Consider the following 22431-nt stretch of genomic DNA (forward strand, 5'->3'; position numbering starts at 1 on the left):
AGCTGTGTGACTGTGGGCAAAGCACTTCACTTCTCTGTGCCTCAGTTACCTCATCTGTAAAATGGGGATGAAGACTGGGAGCCTCATGTGGGACAACCTGATGACCCTGTATCTACCCCAGCGCTTAGAACAGTGCTCTGCACATAGTAAGCGCTTAACAAATACCAACATTATTATTCATTCGACTGTATTTACTGAGCGCTGTGTCCAGCGCACTGTACCGAGCGCTTGGGAGAGTCCAATATAACAACAGAGACATTTCCCGCCCACAAGGAGCTTACAGTCTTGAGGCGGGGACAGACATTAATATAAATAAGTTGGTGACAGATATGCAGTGCGGCTCAGTGGAAAGAGGCCGGGCTGGGGGAGTCAGAGGCCGTGGGTTCAAATCCCGGCTCCGCCGCTTGTCAGCTGTGTGACTTTACTTCTCTGGGCCTCCGTTCCCTCATCTGGAAAATGGGGATGAGGACCTAGAGCCCCACGTGGGACAAGCCGATGACCTCGTATTCAGCCCCCCCGTCCCCCAGCGCTTAGAACAGTGCTTGGCACATAACAAATGCCATCATAATCATCCCGTCCCCGGTGCCTCGCGACCCGTCCGGCAGGTCGAGGCTGGAAGGGTGGTTGGCGGGCTGAAAGAGGACCAGCTGAGCCGCGGGCGGGGCCGGGGCGGGGCGAGGGCCAGGAGGAGGGCCCCCGAAAAGGGAGGCGGCCATCCTCTTGTACTCCGCCTTCCCCTCCCCCTCGTGTATCCGAGGAGTGGTTTCGTCCATTGTGCTCGCTTCACGCCGGCCCAAGATGGCGGCGGCGCCCACGGCCCGGGGACCGTAACCACAATAGGAGCCGGGGCCAGAAGACTGCGGCGGCGGCGCCGGCGACTCCCCCCTCCCCCGCGTTTGATCCTAACCCCCGCCTCCCGTCCCCGCCTCGATCCCGTCGGTCCGGTCCCGCGCCGCCTAGTATGGTGCGGCAGCGGCCGAGCTGGGGAAAATGGGGGAGAAGCTGGAACTGAGGCTGAAGTCGCCGGTGGGAGCGGAGCCTGCCGTATACCCCTGGCCCTTGCCGGTCTACGTGAGTATCCTTCCGGCTCCCCGGCCCGCGAGGGCCTCCTCTCGCCCCGTTCCCACGGTTCCCCCACCCGCGCTCAGACGCGCGCGCTCTCCTGCTCTCCTCCTCCCCCTTTCCCCTCGCCGCCTGCCCTCTGGCTGCCCCCCGGCCCGGGCCCCCCGCCCCATCGTCCCCTGGGAGCTTTACGCCGCGCAGCCCTTCGGGATGGGGGAGCCGGCGGCGCGCGCGCGCCAGTGGCGCGCGCCTGCCCGCCCGATCGCTCGCTCGCCCGCCCGCCCGCCCGCCCGCGGTGGGGTGATACGCACGAGCCCGGGGTCCTACGCCCGGGTCGAAGCGCCCTCCGCAACTCGGGCCGGGATGAAGTCATTAAAAAAAAAATAATAATAATACGCATATGTCCGCGCCTGTATTTTTGACATATATCCGACTTTGCGTCTTCCCTTCGTTTTCCCCGCGCCCTTTCCCACTTGGCGGTCCGGGGGTGGTGGTCAGAAAAAAATGCCGACCGGCCTCTCAGATGACTTGGGCATGACAGACGAGGGAGGGCGGAGGCCGGCGGGAAGCCAGATTGACTAATAATGAAAAAGAAAGAAACTTTGTCATTGAGGAACTCGGTGTTTCTCCTCGTTTCTGACGGGGGCCTCCCGAGACGTCGATTTGCAATATTCGGTAGCCGGTGTCACTTAGTATCATGGAGTCATTTCATTCTCCAACGGAAGGTGTCGGGAGAGGAGGAAAGGTCAGATCCCAAATATCCCGGCTCCGTTGTTTGGGAGGTCGTTGGCGTTTCTCGGTTTTCGCCGCATGCCATCGAAACTCCATTTTATATTCTCCCAGAGGGAATTCGAATTGTTTTCGGATCGGCCGGATTATCGGCAGAACGCGAGCCGCATGTGGAACTTCCATTTACCCCAGCGATAGCACGGTGCTTGACGCATAGTGAGCGCTTAACAGATGCCACTGTTGTTCTTAGTCGCGACGGCGGACCCATTCCCAGATGCGCTTTTGGGAGAAAGACACCATTTCCTCCTTCTGTTTTTTTTTTTAATCCGCATTTGTCCTTTCTAGCTGTCCCCGATCCGTGACTTGTTTTGTGACCCTTAGGGAGAACAGAAAAAGTCTCAGCAAGCGGAGATTTCTGAACAGTTCAACCACTTTCTAAAGCTGGTCTCAGCGGCCAGTACGAATCCACCCTAAGTGTGGACATACTTGCCGGCCTGAGTTGAGAAATACATGTTGCGAGTAGAAAGGGGAGCTCAGCTGGTGGTTTATTTGGAGGGTATTCTTTCAAATATTTGGTGGCATCAACTCGTACACCATTTTGCCGAAACTTCCTGCTGTTGATGGCACTGCTTCTTTGGAAGGGTTACATAATGCATTTTTCTGTGTGGGAATTATTGGAAACAACTTGCTTCAGGGTGGGGGAAGCGAAGGGAGGTCACTACCCAGATACTCGTGTTTGCTTTGGGTTCTGGCTTTCAGTGTAAAGTACAAAATGCAGGCACCCCTGGTTTCCCAAACCCTCCTGCATGCATTAAGAGTTTTCTATTTTTGATCATCCTGTTTCCAGGGACCCGAGGTGAGTCCTCACTCAGCGAAGGCTGCCTTTCCTGTTTGGGCAATCTGAGTTGGGGGGGGGAGAGGGGGTGGGTGGGTGGGTGGGTGGGTGTGTGTGTGTGTGTGAAGGGGGAGGGGAAAAAAACCACATGGGACAGAAAGCGAAACTAGAGTTATGAGATGCTTATGTTTCTTCCTTGTCACCAGATACTAATTAGGGTCTCGGATATATTCTCCTCAGAATCGGAGGGTGAACCATTGTTTTCGGTTTATCATTTGATTTTACGACCCTGAAAATGGGAAGCTCTATGAATCTTTGCTAGGATCTGAGTCTAAGTCCACCTGCCTATGAAATATTCAGGTTTAAAAAAGAAAATCACCTACCTAGCCCCTTTTTAGTGAAATACCGTTGACAGATTTTCTCTTTTATATTGATTTTTTGAATTTTTAAAAATGAATGAAAAGCACAGTCCCAGTAGTATTTCTTAGTGCCTACTGTGTACAGACCACCCTACCTAGAGCTAGAGATGGTATGTGGATGAGTAAGTGCTGAAACAGTAGAATTTGAACAGAAGTGCTGCAGCGGGTAGTTTGGTGTTTGTAGGTGGGGGGAGGGAGGGGGAGATGTGACCCGCGGAGAACCAGATGTCCTCTTACTGGATGGAGTGGGCCCTCAAGGTGGCATTTTTTTTCCTATAGGAACGCAAACATGAAAACTTTTCTGTGGGGAGAATGGCACATTATTTGCCAAGAGAGCAAGCCTTGGACGGGAGAAGGAAAGGAGTGGAGTAGCCCTGGTAGAAAGTGCTTGGGACCTCTGGTCAGAAGAGCCAGGTTCTAGGCTTCTCAGTGCCCTTGGCCTACTCCTAGCCTTCCAACCTACTCTGTTCATTCACTCACTCACTCACTCTGCCTTGTTCTTCTCAGCTCTCTGACCTATGCCCTAACCTCTGCCTGGAACTCCTCCCCCTCTTCCCCTTCTAATCCACCGCTCTTGCCATAATCATAAAAGCGGTGGTACATGTTCACCACTTACTCCATGACAAGCACTGGGCTAAAGAACTGGGGTAGGTCCAAGATCATCAGATGGGACACAGTCCCTGTCCCACATAGGGCTCCCAGCCTAAGCAGGGGAGGGAGAACAGGGATTTCAGTCCCATTTTCCAGAGGAGGAAATCGGAATGAAGAGGCTTGGCCGAGATCATCTGGCAGGCAAGTGGCAGAGCCACGGGGAGAACCCAACTTCCCCGACTCCCACCTCCCTGCTCTTTTCCACTGCTCTCTTTTCCACTTCTCAGCAGAGAGTAAGGTACCACAGTGATGATTAGGTCAGAGCCAGGAAGCTTTGGAATTTTCCTTTTGGCTGTAATGACTGTCAAACAGGAGAAATACGGCCAATCCTCCTCCCCCTCAGTCAATCAGTGGCATATGTCTCTGGCTTTCCGGTGTTGGTTGGTCGGGTCTGAACTGCATCTTTTCTCTGCCTAGCCAGCCCAGAGTACCCCCCCCCCCCCCCCCAACTGCAGAAGAGGGAAGGTGGCGGGAGGTGCCGGGGGTTGGGCCTGCTCAGTTTCCCCAGCTCTCTCAGCTCGGATCTCTGGCTGAACAGTTTCTCTTCTCACTACCCTATTGGTTCAGACAGATGCTGGGTTTGCCGCGCCTTTTTTTTTTTTTTTTTGGCCAAAGTTGATTTCTTTGCTTCCGGGTACCTTCCAAGTATTAATTCTAAGCAGCGGCAACAGCAGCGGGCTTTCTGCACTTTCTGCTCATTATTACTCGCATTCTGGGCTATCTTTCCCCATAAGCTGTCCACCTCTGCCTTCACTCTTTGCATCTGAAGAAAATCAAGTTTGTCAGTTCCCAAAATGCTTAAAAATCGTGTATCTGATTGCAGAGTCGAAATGGCACAGCGGGTTCATACCCCAAATGTGTTTCTGTTGGGATGAGACCAGCCAGCCTTCCTCAGCTGACATGGCTTGTCTGGGTGCCCAGTGCATCCTGAGAAGGGGATATGAACCATCCTTTCCCTTGAAGACTAATTAAAGCGTGGGCGGAGACGTCACGGGGCTCTAGATTGTGCCTCCCACTCACTGGCTTACGTGCAAAACTCAAAAGTCTGACTTTCCCCGCCTTCGGCTTTCTTCAAAGGAAAGGCCAGGAGTTTCTAGTGAGTACATCGCGGTGAGCAGTTCTGCCCTTTACTCACTGTGATGAGTGGTTGAGTAGACCAGAGTGACTAATCGCTCCCTGTGACTCAGAAAATATTTTCTGATGCTGACCTCTGTTTTTCTGAGCGTCCTGCTTAATCGGGCTCACGGGAGTTGATTTTACACTTCGTGACTGTGTCCCAGATTAACTCTTGGATTTCGATTGCCGGCCAAAAATGGCTGGCGAAAAGGAAAGAGGGAGAAATGCAGCTGAGTGGAAATTCGTGTTTGAATGAGAACTTTGGTACTGGCGGGCTGGAGGAAAGCTATGCTAGTCTGTCCCAAATACAGAATACTACTTGAGTACAATTGTCCTTTATGGTGGGTGGTTTTTGAATCCTCACACGTGCTTGGCCACGTCCCATGAAGTGAGTCAATCATTTATGCAGAATTGGTCTCTGCCCTTTAGAGTTACATTCCAAAGAGATACCGAATGCTATAGTAGTCCATGGGTGTTAGTCTGACCCCTTCTCTGATTTTTCTCTTTGTAAAGAATTCCATGCCCAGGCTCTATTGACCTATCAAGCGAACAAGCCAGTGTGTCGAGTGCCTGCCGTGGGCAGAGTGCTGTACTGGAGCACCTGGGACAGTACAGTGAAGGTAGTGGACACGATCCCTGCCCTCCGGGACTTCAGAATTTAGGGGGAGAGACGGACCCTAAGAGAAATGACAGAGGGGGGGAAGGAGAAGCGGATGTGGACGTGAGTTAGTGCCTAAGTAATAAACGCTCGAGCCCATATGTCACTCCGCCGCCTGGTGAAAAACCATTCAGTCCACGTCTCCCCACCCTTCCAGACCATCCAGTGGTTGCCCATCCACTTCCGCGTCAAACTGAAACTCCTCACCATTGGCATTAAGGCACTCAGTTGGCTCTCCCACTCCTAACTTGCCTCGCTGACCTCCTATGGCCCATCTCATGCACTCCGCTCCTCTAATGCCGACCTGCTCGCCGTACCTCAGATCTGTCTCTCTCGCCTCCGATCCCTTGCCCACGTTCTCCTTCGGGCCTGGAACTCCCATCCCTCTTCACAGCCGACGGACCGCCGCTCTCCCCACCTTCAGAACCGTATTAAAATGGCATCTCCTCCAAGAGGCCTTCCCCAGCTAAGTGCTCATTTCCCCTCCCTGCCCTCCCCTCTGTGTCGACCCTGCACTTGGCCGTGGGCCCCTTAAACACTCTGAGACTCACTCTGGCCCCACAGCATGCCTGTGCCTATCCTTATACGTACCTGAAATTTCCCCCGTACCTAATCTGTTTTAATGGCCGACTCCCCCTGAAGACTGTAAGCTCCTCGTGGGCAGGGACTGTGTCTTCCAACACTGTTGTATCGAACTTTCCCAAGCACTGAGTACAGTGCTCTGCACACAGTAAGTGCTCAATAAATGCTGTTGGTGAGTAGGGTATGGAAAGTGCCCCGGGAAGTTGGGAGTGCACTAGCCCTCAGGTGACGCGGATGTGCTGAATTGGGTGTTGGGGGTGACTAGGGGGAGGGGGATAGAAACCGGGGAAGTTAGAGATTCATCTGGGAAAGCCTCCTATAAGAGAAGATGGGATTTCAGTCTCCCCAGAGCTTAGGGAAGTAGCGTGGCTCAGTGGAAAGAGCCCGGGCTTGGGAACCAGAGGTCATGGATTTGAATCCTGCCTCTGCCACTTGTCAGCTGTGTGACCGTGGGCAAGTCACTTAACTTCTCTGTGCCTCAGTTACCTCATCTGTAAAATGGGGATTAACTGTGAGCCTCAAGTGGGACAACCTGATTACCCTGTATCTCCCCCAGTGCTTAGAACAGTGCTCTGCACATAGCGCTTAACAAATACCAACATTATTAATACAGTGCTCTGCACGCAGGAAGCGCTCGATACCATTGGCCGATGGAAGATGGGGAGAGCTGTGGTCTGTTTCCGAATGGCAGGAGGGAGGGGAAGAGCAAGGGGTTGGAAAAGGGCGGGTTGGAGAACGAGGCACAGTTAGTCGGTTGCCTTGATGGGACCGAAGAGCTGGAGCTAGGGTGTAGTGGGAGGAGAGAGTGGATATGCAGGAGGGAGGGAGCGAGCTGGTGGAGGGCCTTACATGTGATTGTCCTGCTTGATGTGGGAAGGAGCGGTTGGCGGGTGACCGTCGGAGGCTTTTGAGGCGTGGAGAGATGTGTGTAGGACGAAGTTCGGATCAATAGATGTGAATGAACGAATGACATTTATTGAGTACTTACTGGGTGCGGAGGACTGCACTAAGCGCTTAGGAGAATACAGAACAAAAGAGTTGGCAGACATGATCCCTGCCCAGAAGGAGCTCACAGTCTAGAGGAGGGGATTATAGACTGGAGAGGGTGGAGGCTGGGAGATGGGTATGGAACACCCTCCCTCCCCTCATATCCAACAGTCACTCTCCCCCACCCTTCAGAGCCCCATCTCCTCCAAGGAGCCTTACCTGACTAAACCCTCCTGTCCCCTTCTCCCACTCCAGAACTTCTGCGTCACCCCGACTCGCTCCCCTTATCCGTCTTCTCTCCCAGCCCCACAACAGCATTTATGTCCAAATCCATAACTGATTTATTTATATGAATGTCTCCCCCTCTAGACTGTAAGCTTGTTGTGGGCAGGGAACATGCCTGTTCATTGTTGTATTGTATTTTCCCAAGCGCTCAGTAGAGTGCTCTGCACACAGTAGGGTCTCAATAAATACGGTTGACTGACCAGTAATATTATTGGGTAGATGCAGTAGTTGAGCTGGGATGTGACAAGTGCCGGGACTGGCACGGTGGCTGATTGGATGGAGAGGGAGTATCGTAGGGGGGAGGAAACCAAATGGATTTTGGCGTTAGACTCAGTGGTTTAGGCAGACCCATCTCTTAACGGTCGGTCTCCATTCATCTGGCTGGCTAATTCCTGAAATGAAGACTGTTTCACGAATATCGTCAGAGTATAATTATTAATCATGAGAAAGAATTGTGGTATTTGTTAGGCACTTACTATCTCCTAGCGCTGGAGGAGATACAGGATCATCCTTTTCCCACATGGGGTTCACAATCTAAAGGAGAGGGAGACCAGTTATCTAATCCTCCTTTTGCAGATGAGGTAACTGAGGCATGGAGAAGTGAGGTGACCTGTCCAAGGCCACCCAGCAGACAAGTGGCGGAGCCAGGATGAGCACCCAGTTCCTCCTGACTCCCAGGCCCAGGCTCTTTTCACAATGCCCCACTGCAGCTTAGAAATGAGAGGTTAAAACCTCCCACCAAAAAACAGTTTTTTCTTTGTTCTGCAAAGTGAAATGTTTTCCCCCGAGTGGATGTCTTCACTAGATTACTTTTTCAGACATTTCCATTAATCTTTTACTAACATACCAGAATTCCCCTTTCGTTTCTAAAATTGAATGTACAAGTGTTTACTGTCTAAAACAGACCTCATTGAATACGAGGTGATGGAGGCGGCTGTTCTCTTGTAATTTGTTAATGGTGCTTCTTAAGCGCTTTCTATGTGCCAGGCACCATACTGAACACTGGGGTAGATACAAGATAATCAGGTTGGACACAGTCTCTGCCCCAAATGAAACTCACAGTCCAAGTCAAAGGGAGGAGGATGTAATCCCTATTTTACAGATGAGAAAACTGAGGCACCGAGAGATTAAGAGACTTGCCCAAGGTCACCTAACAGACAGGTTGGCAGAGTTGGGATTAAAGTCCAGGTCTTCTGACTCCCAGGTCACGCTGCCTCCTCCTTTTGGGTTATTGTTGTAGCAGAGCATTGGCCACCTTTTAAGAAGTATTTTAATTTGACACGTAGGAGCAGCGTGGCCTAGTGGAAAGAGCCCAGGCTTGGGAGACAGAGGAGCCGGGTTCTCCTCCCGGCTCTGCCACTTGTCTGCTGTGTGACCTTGGGTGAGTCACTTCTGTGTCTCAGTTTCCTAGTCTGTAAAACGGTTTTCTCTCCCAAGACTCGTAGCCCCATGTGGGTCAGGGTCCACATGATGAAGTATCTGATGAAGTATCCTCCCCAGCGATTAGCACAGTGCTGAACAAATTCTGCTGTTACTATTATTATTATTATTAATATGACTTCTACTACTGGACATCACATTGTGCTTGTCATTGGAAAGAACCCAATGGAAGGCAGACTGGCCTAGGGGAAAGAGCCCGGAGTTGGGGATCAGGTGTCCCGGTTCTGTCCTTGGTCCAAGCGCTAGTCACATCCTGACTCCCCGATTGTGTCAGCCTCCTAGCTGACCTTTCTGCCTCCGGCCTCTTTCCCTCTGCTGTCCAGCTCGTCATTCTCAAAGCCGCCAATGCTCACCTGTTCCCCTGTTCCTCATAATAATAATAAAAATAATTATGGTGTTTAAGCCCTCACTATGCATCGTCGATTTCGGGGCCCTCTGTCAGCTCTCTCCCTCCTACTTATCCGCGCTCCTCTCCCACTACATACCCAGCTTGCGTTCTTGGTTTCTCACGAGCCAACCTACTCCCTCTGTCTTGCTCTACTCCACCTTGCTGCCGACCTCTGGCTCGTGCCCTCCCTCCTGCGTGGAACTCCTTCCCGCCGGTCAGACCACTTCTCTCCCCATTTTCCTAGCCCTTTGGAAATCACTTCTCCCCAGGAAGACTTTGCCCGATTAACTTCTGATCGCTCCGGTTTATAGCCCCTGACTCCTTGGTTCGGTACTGGTGCCTCCTGAAGTCCCTTAGTATTATGACTTGCCACCTCCCGTTGCATTCTGGGCCATGGTTTCCACACCCTATTACTTAAGCACTAACCCTTGTACATTTCCCCTTTTGTCTCCCCTTATCCATCAGTTCCTGTAGTGCCTGTCTCCCCTGCTGCATTCTAAGGGCCTTGAGGACAGGGATCATGCCTGCCGACTCTCTTGTCCATTCCCAAATCCTGAGTACAGTGCCCTGCCCCCAGAAGGCGCTCACCTTCAAAGCCCATCTAAAATCACGTTTCCTCCACGAAGCCTTCCCCAATTCAGCCCTCTTTTTTCCCCAACTTCCTCTTCCTTCTACATCTCCTTGGCACTTGGCCCTATCCCCTTTAAGCACTTGCTGTTCACCCAGCCGCTCCCCCCACCGCCCCATCTCTTCTCTGCCCCCAACCCCCCTAGTACCCTTGCACGTAATTGAATGATGCATCAGTCGATCCATCGTGTTTATTGAGTGCTTATTAGGTGCAGAGCACTGTACTAAGCACCCAGGAGAGTACAGTACAACAGAATTAGCAGACGCTTTCCCTGCCCATAACGAGTATCTTAATATCTGTTTCCCCTTCTAGATTGTGAGCTCCTTGTGGGCAAGGATCATGTCTACCAACTCGGTTGTACCGTCCTCTCCCACGCGTTAGCACAGTGCTCTGCACACAGTAAGCGTTCAGTAAATACCACCGACAGAGAAGCAGCATGGCATAGTGGATAGAGCACGGGCCTGGGAGTCAGAAGGTTATGGGTTCTAATCCTGGCTCTACTGCTTGTCTGCTTTGTGACCTTAGGCAAGTCACTTCACTTCTCTGGGCCTCGGTTACCTCATCTGTAAAATGGGGGTTGAGACTGTAAGCCCCACATGGGACAGGGACAGTGTCCAACCTGATTTGCTTGTATCCACCCCAGGGCTTAGTAAAGTGCCTGGCACATAGTAAGTGCTTGACAAAATACCTTAATTATTAACATTTTTGTATTATTGACTAAAAGTCATGTCTGGATTGGATGAAAAAGCATGTGGCAGCCAGCTGGGGCACTCTACTCCACTTGGATGCTGGAGATCCAGTCCCCCAACCCTGTACCAAGCGGGTGCTAGCTTGGATCCCTTGCACACATGTGAGGCTCAGCTATACCGTGCAAGGCCAATTACTACCCAGAAAGCTGGTGGACTAAGCGTTGGCAAGGCCCTCCCGGTGCGGGCTCGCTTCCTCGGCTCCAGCGCGGTCCTCGATGGCTCTGGTGACGAGCGGTGCCTCGGCTGCCTTCTCAGCCAGCGTCTTCCCAGGGCAGTTGGGGCCTCCCCCATAACGGTACCCTGCTGCCCCACAGGAGTGACAAGGCTTACCTTGGGCTCGGCCAGCCGTGGACACGTCTCCTTACTCTTTCCGGACGTCTCCTTTCTCTTTCTGGACGGCCCGCGGCTGGCTGCTCCCCGCTGGGTGACGGGCCCGGCTGGCGGGGAGGAGAAAGAGAATCGTGTGAGATGGGGAAGAGAAGGATGGAGAGTGGGAGAGGCTGGTAGCAAGAGGGAAGTAAGTGGGGAGCCAGCAAGAAAGTAAGGCAGATTGAGAGCAGTAGACCCGTGGAAGAGCTGACAGTCAGCTCTAGAATGTAAACTCGGTGCAGGCAGGGAATGTGTCTTAATTATTATATTGTACTCTCCCAAGCGCTTAGTACAGAGCTCAATAAATATGATTGAATGGAAGGTCAGGGGCAGGAGTTTGGGGGAGCTAGCAGGGGGGACTGAAGGGGAGTTGGGGCACTGGGGCAGGAAGCAGCAAGAAAGAAGAGGAAGAAGGAGGAGAAGGAAGCTGAGTCGGTTTGTCCCTGGTTAGCCTGTACTTTAGCCGTCTCAGAAACTCACTCCCCGCTTTGCCCCATCTCAGTGGCAAGAAGGGGATTCCCAAAATAGTAAACAGAAGTCTTGAACGGTAACCGGGCAGGATAAGAGATGTGGACTTACCCGCTTTGCGCTTGGTCTTCACCCTTCCGGAGATTGAAATGCCTTCGTCTCTCTTCTGTTTCAGGATAAACACCACGATGCTGCTCATGAGATCATTGAGACCATTCGGTAGGTATTGGAGTCCCTGCTTCAGTGCCCTCTGAATCTGTCCGGTGGGTTGGGCTTCTCAGAGACAGGTGGAGTGGTTTCCCTGGCTGGCTGCAGAGGAAGACGTGGGGCCAGAAGGGCCTGGCCTGGCCTCCTCTGCCGGCTCCCACCCCGTTTCCTACCTCCCACCCCCACCCCCACCCCGCCACGAGGCTTGGGAGAGGCTGCAGTGATCAGTCTCCATCCAGGTCAGGGAACCAAGCTGTTTGGCTTCCGGTTAAAGGTAAGGGTGTGAGTGAGCGGAGGCGGGGCGGGGTAGGGATTCTGATTCCCCTTGAGAGCCCTCTTCTTTTAGGGCTCTTTCACGCCAGCCTCGGCCCCTTTTTCAGTGTTTGCTCATTCCGAGACAGTGTTGTCAAACCCTCCCCTCCTCTCCCCTCCCCTTCTCTCCTCTCTCCTTCCCTCCCCACCCATCTTAACTGCTAGAGTGTCAGATCTTTGTGGGCAGTGCGCTCGTCTTCCAATGCCACTGTGGTGGACTATTCTGCCTTCTCCAATTAAATCCCACCACCCCCAGGGATATGAAACCACCAGCCATCCACCTGTAGCTCTGATGGATTTCTTGGTACCTACCCTTAGCACTTGTGAACATACGTGGATTCATTTGTACATGCATTGATTTGTTCTGGTTCCCCGAGTTGTAAAAATTTCTATGCCTGTCTCCCCCATTCGAGTGTAACTCAATCCGTCAGTCGTATTTATTGAGCGCTGACTGTGTGCAGAGCACTGTACTAAGTGCTTGGGAGAACAGTTGGTAGACGCATTCTCTGCCCACGAGCTCACAGTCTAGAGGGGGAGACAGACATTAATATAAATAGATAAATTATGGCTATATACATAACTTTGTGGGGCTGAGATGGGGGTGAATAAAGGAAGCAAATCAGGGTGACTCAGAAGGGAGTGGTAGAAGAGGAAATGAGGGCTTAGGGAAGGCCTCTTGGAGGAGATGTGCCCCCATTAAGACTTTGAAGGTGGGGAGAGTGATCGTCCATCAGACATGAAGAGGGAGGGTGTTCCAGGCCAGAGGCAGGAGGATGGCAAGAGGCTGGCGGCAAGATAGATGAGATCAAGGTACGGTGAGTAGGTTGGCATTACAGGAGCGACGTGTGCCCAGGCTGGGTTGTGGTAGATGAGGTAGGAGGGGGTGAGGTGATTGAGTACTCTAAAGCTGATGGTCAGGAGTTTCCGTTTGATGTGGAGGTGGATGGGCAACTGCTGGAGGTTCTTGAGGAGTGGGGAAACATGGACTGAACGTTTTTGTAGAAAAATGATCTGGGCAGCAGATTGAAGTATGGACTCGAGTGGGGAGAGACAGGAGGCAGGGAATTACACAGTAAGTTGGGAAAGGTTAAGCGCTTGGATTAGCGGATGGAGGGGAAAGGTTGAATTTTAGCAATGTTGTGAAAGTGGGACTGACAGGATTTAATGATGGATTGAATATGTGAGTTGAATGAGAGAGATGAGTGAAGGATAACAGTACTAATGATGACGATATTTGTTAAGTGCTTACTATGTGCCAAGCACTGTTCTAAGTGCCGGGGTAGATACAAGGTAAGTAAGTTGTCCCGCGTGGGGCTCACAGTCTTCATCCCCATTTTACAGATGAGGGAACTGAGGCACAGAGAAATTAAAGTGACTTGCCCAAAGTCACACAGCTGACAAGTGGCGGAGCCAGGATTAGAATCCACGACCTCTGATTCCCAAGCCAGTGCTCTTTCCACTGAGCCACGCTGCTTCTCAAGGCTTCCTTCTCAAGGAAGGAATAACACCAAGGTTACGGGCTTGTAAGACAAGAAGGATGGTGGTACTGTTTATGGTGATGGGAAAATCAGGAGGAGGAGAGGGTTTAGGTGAGGAGATAAGGTGTTGTGGGCAGGGAATATGTCCCTTCCTTTTGTTGGCCTTTACTGAGCTCTGAGTACCTGTCATTGCCCCCCCCCCCCCCCCCCCAGTGGGGTCTTGATAAGTACAATGACTATTCCGACCCACTGTTGACCGGAGACATTGCTCGGACACCTAGTTTCTAGAAGATGATGGGCAGGAGGTGGCGGTGGCAGTGGATGGTGAGGCAAACTATGCAAAATCTTTAAAGACAAAAACTTAAAGTGAATCTGTAATCATGGGAACCTGAAAGTTGATGACCAAGTAATGAAGGGATAAACAAAGATGAATTTCAGATCCACACACAAGTATTTTAAAAATGACCTGGCCACCGAGTACCTCCTTGACAGTCTTCCTGGGCAATTTGGAGGTGCTGGTTAGATTATAATGGACATTCTTGTGGTCAGGTACTTATCGCTTTCTTTCTGGAGCATGTTGGGCCTGTCCTGTAGTCTTGTGCTGTGGACTGTACCATTTGGATCCCTGAAAGCATTCCGGATGGTCATTCCTAGGCCACAATCGCTTGGCCATTATGTCTGTGGTATTGGGAGGTGGGTGGCGTCTCCCATCCCGACCGATGGGATGAGCCCTGACCCCAGTCCCCGAGAGACTTCCGGACCACGGATCGGTGCCGAGAAGTTGATTGGATAATGAATCAACCACTGGAATCTTTGGTCCAGTGCCTTCTGAGTGCTAATCACTCTTCTCAGGGTTTTCGAGAGTACAGCAGCAGCCAAACGTAACTTCCCTGCCTCCAGGGAAAACTGGCAGTCTAATGGGAGAGGCAGATGGGCAGACCAAAAAAGATTTAGGAAGAACGGAGGTTAAGGTAAGAACACAACAGGGTGAAACCGATCATCGAATGGATAGAGAAATCATAAAAGTAGCCATGTGGACATGAGCGCTAAGGGTACGAGGAAGGATCGCTGGTGCTAAGGATGTGACCCAGGAGCTGCAAATTCATTGGGAAAAGCATCCTGGAGGTGGTGAGATTGCTGGAAGGATTTGAAAATGGGGAGAGCTGTGGTCTGGCTACCTGGCTGGGGCTTCGGCTGGAAATCTCTCTCTCTCTCTCTCTCTCTCTCTCTCTCTCTCTCTCTCTCTTTCCATCTCTCTTCCCACCCCCCCTTCCCTCTGTCCCCGCCCTTCCCCCCTTCCCCCTGCTCTCCCATCCCCAACCCCAGCTCATGGTGTGCAAAGGGCCACTCACCCACTGTCCAATCCCTGCCCATCGATGCGTGCTGGGCCGTCTCGCCATAGACCTGCCGCGATCTCTGCTGCCCCATCCCTGTAGTACCTGTCGGCCAGCCGTTTTTTAGGATTACCACTGGACCCAACCACCTTGTGGGGAGCCCTAGTAGTCAGATATTTAGTAGAAAAAGTATTTATGAAGCACGAACCGTGTGTGTACAGAGTGCTGAACACTAAGCTCTGGGAAAGAGTACCAGATTGAAATTAGACATTTAAGACCTAGGTGAGCCTCCTCCAGGCTAAAAACCCCAGCCCTCACTCCCCTGCTTTCCTGGGAGGTGCCCTAGAACCCAGTGGGAGGAAAGAGGAAGAAGGTGGTGGCGGAGGGGAACTATGGACTACAGCCTTGTAAGAACATTTTAAGGGGATAAAATGCCTATGGAAACCTTAACAGTTTTTCAGATCCCAAGTGCCTCGAAGACAGTAGTTTGAAGGAGGGATTGAGAAGCAGTGTGGTCTAATGGAAAGAGCCCGGGCCTGCGAGTCAGAAAGACCTGGGTTCTCATCCTGTCTCCACCACTTGTCTGCTGTGAGTCCTTGGGCAAGTCGCTTCACTTCTCTGGGCCTCAGTTGTCTCATCTGTAAAGTGGGGATTAAGATTTTGAGCCCCATGTGGGACAGGGTCTGTATCCAACCTGATGAGCTTGTATCTCTCCCAATGCTTAACAAACATAACACATAACAAATGCCATTAAAGAAAAAAAAAAAGCAACCTGGGCCAACTTGTTGCATTTTTGGTGAGTCATAATGTTGCTTTTCTGTCTCTGCGTCTTCCTTTGATGTGTTGGAATTCTGGCTCCAGGACCCAAGATCTTCAGCCCCACCCAGTTGTTGGTGTCTTTTTCTGTGGGCTTGCCCCTCTTTGTTCCTCATCTTGAATGTTACCATTAAAATTTCCCTCTGGGACTCATTTACCCCCGAGCCTGGGCCATCAACGTGTTGCCTTTGTCTCAGCTTGTTGTCTGCCCTGACTTCCCTTTCTCCTGGAAACGAAACATGGAGGGGTGTAGGGGCCTGCACATCTTTGTTTTTAAATAATTCCTCTTCAGTTAAAGTGGAGAATATTTCCCTTGAAAGCAGTAGGAGCAACAGTATTTATTAATCATTTGCTGTGTGCAGAGCGTTGTACTGAGCACTGGGAAGAGTACACGGGTAGGAATACGGTATTGTATTTGAGACTGGTGCACACCCAGATCATGTCTCTTAACCCATAAAGGGGAAACGGTCCCCATGCTTGTGTTGGCGGGGTCACCCGGTGATCCCAGAAGAGCTGTGGGGGTGGGGGAGGGTCCTGAAATGGGATCCGGGTTTTCCCTTGTAGCTTGGCAGTAGCAGTCTTCAAGTCCGGAGGGGCCGTCTTTCTGCAGCCTGTCCTGCCCCCTCCCCTTGGCCATGAACCGCAAGTAAGGGTCAGAGTCTCTGGGTAGGGATGGTGAATAAGGGGCATAATAGCGGGGGCATTTGTTAAGCGATTTCAGTGTGCCGAGCACTGTGTTTATTGAGTGCCGGAGTAAATACCAGATAATCAGGTCAGAGTCAGTCCCTGTCCCACATGGGGCTTGCGGCTGTAGGAGGGAGAACAGGTTTCGAATCCCCATTTTACAGGTGAGGAAATTGAGGCCCAGAGGAGTGAAGCGACTTGCCCAAGATCACACAGCAGGCCAGTGGCAGCCAGGATTAGAACCCAGGTCCACTGATGCCCAGGCTCTTTCACCAGACCGTGCTGCTTCCGTATTCTTATTCATTCATTCATTCAATAGCATATATTGAGCGCTTACTCTGTGCAGAGCACTGTACTAGGCGCTTGGAATGTACAATTTGGCAATAGATAGAGACAATTCCTGCCCATTGACGGGCTTACAGTCTAAGCTTATGTAGGCCCATCCTTGGCCCTTGAATGTGTGTATGCGATAGTGCTTATTTTGTTACGCACTGTGTGTGTGTGTGTGTGTGTGTGTGCAATTGCACATTCAGTTTTTGTGTATTCTGATTCCATGGCTTGCTTTCTATGTCTGCCCTCCCCCATTTGAGTGTAAGCTCCTCATGGGCAAGGAACGTGTCCTGTGTTTCTCTTGTACTTCGCAAGCGCTCAGTATAGCGACTTGCATTCACCAAGGGGTTAGTAAATCCCATTGCTACTAAGCACATGAGAGGATACATTAAAGGTAAAATCTACCATTCCTTCCCGCATCACCCTTACAACCTCACTGGAGCGCCAAGGCGCAGAATGTTAGAGAGAGGAGGAAGACGAGAATGCAAAGATGGATCGGTGAATTGAGTTGAAATAGTAGAGTATGTACCTATAGAGAGAAGCTCTACAGGTGAGTCGATAATAATAATAATACTTGTGGCATTTGTTAAGCGCTTACTATGTGCCAGGCACTGTACTAAACACCGCGGTGGATACAAGCAAATCGGGTTGGACACAGCCCCTTGTCCCGCATGGGACTTACAGTCTCAATCCCCATTTTTCAGGTGAGATAACTGAGGCAGAGAGAAGTGAAGTGACTTGCCCAAGGTCACACAGCAGACAGGTGGCAGGGCCCAGATTAGAACCCATGACTTTCTGACTCCCAGGCCCGTGCTCTATCCACTACACCATGCTGCTTCCCATGCGCAGTGTTTGGGAGCGTACAGTAGAGTCGGTAGACACGATCCTTGCCCTTGAAGAGCTTAGAGTCTAGCGGCGCAGTCAGACAATAAAACCTGCTCCAGAGAGGAGGAAGCAATAGAGGATAAAGATATGGACACGAGCACCCCGGAGGGTGGCTAGAGTGTCCAAGAGCTTATTTGTGATGGAAGTACTGAAGTAGCCAGTCACTGGGACGTGGCTGGGCGGGAGGGAAGGGGGGCGCATACCCACAACTTGGTACATATTCAGGGAAATTTCGGTGGAGCCAGACATCCACCGAGATTACCAGAAAGTGGTCAGAAGTCCGACAGTGAGAGCCAAGAATGCCCTCTCTTGAATTCAGACTCTGTCCAGCTTGCTGATTGGGTCTTATTCCCAGAGGATTCCTCTGAGCTCTGTAGTTGGCAGGCGGCACCTAGAAGCGGTGCTGTTGAGTGCTATGCGCTGAAATTGGGGACGTCCACCAGAAGTCAGACAAGCTCCCTGCCTACGTTGTCGGGGACGGACAGGAATGTAGCCATAAACAGTGAAGAATTTTGTTGCCGAGGAAATGGGTCGCTCTCCTTTAATGAAAAATTGGACTTCTATCGTTCACTCTTACTGTGCTCTCTTCTTTCAGATGGGTCTGTGAAGAAATCCCAGATCTCAAACTTGCCATGGAAAATTATGTTCTGATTGACTATGATACCAAAAGGTAAGAGAATGTAGTCTTTCTCCCGTTGAGGACGGGCTAAATACTTTGCAACGAATCAGCTGGTGATTAGTTATTGTTTGATGCTGCGAGCTGGACTGCAATTTCCCGTCAGAATGGGCTTTGGGCTCCACGAAGTTATTTAGTAGGAGATGTGTAACGGAAATATTGGCAAAGGCCATCAGATTAAGGACATAAGTGGAAACTCTGCTCAGTAGAAAGTTGAGTTGGTGTGTGTGAGAATGAGTCACCCTGAAGCAATGAGCACCATCCATGCTGCCGGTTGAGTGCCAGAGTTGGGTTTCTGCTTTTAGAGTAACCACGCTTTCATTTCTGAAAGCTGGTTCCCAGGCAGAGCCACTCCCATGCTGGTTGCTGCTGCTGCGTCAGCCCTGTTTGGAGGAAGATTAGTTGGGAATTTTGAGAGCCTTCGGCCCTCAAGTCCCCCCGCCCTGCCCTACCCTGCCCTGCTGGACTTTGCTGGGGCGTTGGCTATTTGGACAACTAGAATTTGGAGAACTAGAATTAGGATAAATGCCCGTTGCTGGCAGCGACGTGGGTGGAGGTGGGAGAGGCAGACTCTGGAATGCCTATTTGGAATGTTTTGTTTGGTCTGAGGAGGAAGTGAGGCATTTTGCATTTGTGGTGTGTGGCATTTGCGTTTTGTCTCTCAGGCCTGGAAACAGAGGTGGTGGTTGCCTGGGGCCCCCGGGCCCCATTCTGTCTACCTGCTCTAGATGTCGGGGTGACGTCGCTGACAGAATGCGCCAGTCTGCCGTGACAGCCGGTCTTCTGTTGGGTTGACTTTTCAAGCACCAAATGCCTTTCTGCAGAAGTTCTGAATCACAGTAACGTTTACCAAGTCAGGCATCACAGAGCTCTTTTTCTGAGGGTGCTAGTTCAGTTGTCCATTTGTTTGTTCATATTTATAGAGCGCTTACTACTACTAAGGATGACGATGGAACTCCAGTCGTATTTATTGAGCGCTTACTGTGTGCAGAGCACTGTACTAAGCGCTTGGAAAGTACAATTCAGCAACAGAGACAATCCCTACCCAACAGTGGGCTCAAAGTCTACAAGGGGGGAGACAGACATCAAAGCAAGTAAGTACTTGTTAAGTGCTTACTATGTGCTAAGCACTGTTCTAAGCCCTTGGGTAGATAAGGGGTAATTAGGTTGGACACGGTCCCTGTCCCGCATAGGGCTCACACTCTTAATCCCCATTTTACAGATGAGGTAACTGGGACCCAGAGAAGTGAAGTGTCTTGCCCAAGGTCACACAGGAGACGTGCGGCAGAGCCGGGATTAGAGCCCCTGACCTTCTGACTCCCAGGCCTGTGCTCTATCCACTAAACCACGCTGCTTCTGTGTGCAAAGCACTGCACTAAGTGCTTGAGGGAGTACAATATAACCATGAACAGACAGATTTCCTGCGCCCACAAGGAGCTTACAGTCTAGAGAGGGGGAGACAGACATTAATTTGAATAAATACATTACGAATATTCATTGTCATATTTATTAAGTGCTTACTGTGTGCAGAGCACTGTACTAAGCGCTTGGGAAAGTACAATACAACAGTAAACAGTGACATTCCCTGCCCACAACGAGCTCACAGTCTAGAGGCGGGGAGACAGACCTCAATACAAATAAATAAAATTATAGATATGCATAAATGCTGTGGGGCTGGTGGGGAAGAGAGCAAAGGGAGCAAGTCAGGGTGACGCAGAAGGGAATGGGAGGTGAGGAAAAGTGGGGCGTAGTCTGGGAAGGCCTCTTGGAGGAGATGTGCCTTCAATAAGGCTTTGAAGGGGGTGAGAGGGGAGAGTAATTGTCGGATTTGAGGAGGGAGGGTGTCCCAGGCCGGAGGCAGGACATGGGCCAGGGGTCAGCGGTGAGACAGGTGAGATCAGGGCACAGTGAAAGGTTAGCACTAGAGGAGCAAAGTGTGTGGGCTGGGTTGTAGGAGAAGAGAAGTGAGGTGAGATAGGAGGGGGCAAGGTGATGGAGTGCTTTAAATAATGTTGGTATTTGTTAAGCACTTACTATGTGCCAAGCACTGTTCTAAGCGCTAGGGTAGACAGAGGGTCATCAGGTTGCCCCACGTGGGGCTCACAGTCTTAATCCCCATTTTACAGATGAGGTAACTGAGGCACCGAGAAGTGAAGTGACTTGCCCAAAGTCACACAGCTGACAAGTGGCCGAGCGGGGATTCGAACCCATGACCTCTGACTCCAAAGCCCGTGCTCTTTCCACAGAGCCAAACTGTTTAAAGCCAGTGGTGAGGAGTTTTCGTTTGATACGGAGGTGGATGGGCAACCCCTGGAGATTTTTGAGGAAGGGGTTGACATGTCCTGAACGTTTTTGTAGAAAGAGGTTGGGAGGTCAGCGAGGAGGCTGATGCAGTCATCTCGGTAGGATAGGATGAGTGATGGTATTAACGTGATAATGGTTTGGATGGAGAGGAAAGGGTGTATTTAAGCAATGTGGTGAAGGTGGGACCGACGGGGTTTGGTGACGGATTGAATATGAGGGTTGAATGTGAGCGAGGAGTCAAGGATAATGCCAAGGTTACGGGCTTGTGAGATGAGAAGGATGGTAGTGCCATCTACGGTGATGGGAAATTCAGAGAGAGGACAGGGTTTGGGTGGGAAGATAAGGAATTCTGTTTTGGAAATGTTAAGCTTGAGGTGATGGGAGGACACCCAAGAAGGACATCCAAGTCCTTGAAGGCAGGAGGAGATGCGAGCCGGGACAGAGGTCAGGGGAGGAGATGTCGATTTGGGTATTATCTGCATAGGGATGGTAGTTGAAGCCATGGGAGTGAATGAGTTCTCCAAGGAAGTGAGTGTAGATGGAGAATAGAAGGGGACCCAGAAATGAACCTTGAGGGACTCCCACAGTTAGGGGATGGGAGGCAGAGGAGCCCAAGAGGGAGACTGAGAATAAACACCCAGAGAGATAAGAGGAGAACCAGGAGAGGGCAGAGTCAGTGAAGCCAAGGTTAGATAACGTTTCTAGGAGAAGAGAGTGGTCCACAGTGTTGAAGGCAGCTGAGAGGTTGAGAAGGATTAGGAGACTGTGAGCCCATTGTTGGGTAGGAATTGTCTCTATCCGCTGCCGAATTGTACCTTCCAAGCACTTAGTACAGTGCTCTGCACACAGTAAGCACTCAATAAATACAATTGAATGAATGAGTGAATGGAGTAGAGGCTATTGGATTTGGCAAGAAGAAGTTCATTGGTGACCTTGGAGAGGGTGGTTTCTGTGGAGTGAAGGGGACGGAAGCCAGATTGGAGGAGGTCCAGAAGAGAATTGGAGGAGAGGAATTTGAGACAGCGGGTGTAGATGACTTGCTCAAATATGTATGTGAGTGCAGTGGGGCTGGGACGGGGGATGAATAAAGGGACAAGTCAGGGTGATGCAGAAGGGAGTGGGAGAAGAGGAAAGGAGGGCTTATTCCGAGAAGGCCTCTTGGAAGAGCTAGGCTTTCAATAAGGCTTTGAAGCTGGGGAGAATAATTGTCTGTTGGATATTAGGAGGGAGGGCGTTCCAGGTCAGAGGCGGGACGTGGGCGAGAGGTTGGCAGTGAGAGAGACGAGATCGAGATCTAGTGAGAAGGTCAGCATTAGAGGAGCAAAGTATGCGGGCTGGATTGTAGTAGGAGAGTAGTGAGATGAGGTAGGAGGGAGCAAGGTGATGGACTGCTTTAAAGCCAGTGGTGAGGAGTTTTTGTTTGATGCGGAGGTGGCTGGGCAACCACTGGAGTTTCTTGAGGATTGGGGAAACGTGGTCTGAACGTTCTTGTAGGAAAATGATCCAGGCAGCAGAGTGGAAGTGTAGCCTGGAGCGGAGAGAGAAACAGGAGGCAGTGAGGTCAGCAAAGAGGCTGATACAGGAATCCGGGAGGGACAGGATAAGTGCTTGGATTAATGGTCAGTGGCTTGCTAAATGGAAGTGCTGATGATGACGATGATGGTATTTGTTAAATGCTTACTATGTGTCAAGCACTGTTCCAAGTCCTGGAGCAGGTACAAGCTCATCAGGTTGGACAAAAGTCCCTGGTCCCACATGGGGCTCTCAATCTAAGTGGGAGGGAGACCAGGATTCGAATCCCTATTTTCCAGATGAGGAAACAGGCTCAGGGAAGACAAGTGACGTACTTGAGGTAGCACTGCAGGCAAGTGGCAGGGCTGGGATTAGAACCCAGGTCTTCTGATCCCCAGCCCTGGGCTTTTTCCACCAGGCCACGCTGCTTTCCCTCCACAGATGGCATCCATGTGTAGCGTGCCTTCCCCCCACCCCCCCAGCCACCACCAGTGTCCCCGTCTAGCAGTCGCCAGGTCCCCCCTCCC

General features: G+C 51.2%; 1 protein-coding gene across 5 annotated transcripts in view; it reads left to right on the top strand.

Moving 5' to 3' along the window:
- The first annotated feature begins 750 nt into the window (after positions 1-750).
- Positions 751-22431, top strand: part of DOT1L (DOT1 like histone lysine methyltransferase) — a 90509-nt gene continuing 68828 nt past the window's right edge. For 3 of the 5 annotated variants that reach the window (XM_029057367.2, XM_029057368.2, XM_029057371.2), the window contains exons 1-3: positions 751-1071; positions 11542-11585; positions 18008-18082. In XM_029057367.2, coding sequence (XP_028913200.1) covers positions 991-1071; positions 11542-11585; positions 18008-18082 — 200 coding nt within the window. In that variant the 5' untranslated portion in view covers positions 751-990. The remainder of the gene's footprint in view (positions 1072-11541; positions 11586-18007; positions 18083-22431) is intronic. The other 2 variants (XM_029057369.2, XM_029057372.2) reach the window with 2 other exon arrangements.

The sequence above is a fragment of the Ornithorhynchus anatinus genome, unplaced genomic scaffold (assembly GCF_004115215.2).
Source record: "Ornithorhynchus anatinus isolate Pmale09 unplaced genomic scaffold, mOrnAna1.pri.v4 scaffold_93_arrow_ctg1, whole genome shotgun sequence".
Classification (NCBI taxonomy): domain Eukaryota; kingdom Metazoa; phylum Chordata; class Mammalia; order Monotremata; family Ornithorhynchidae; genus Ornithorhynchus; species Ornithorhynchus anatinus.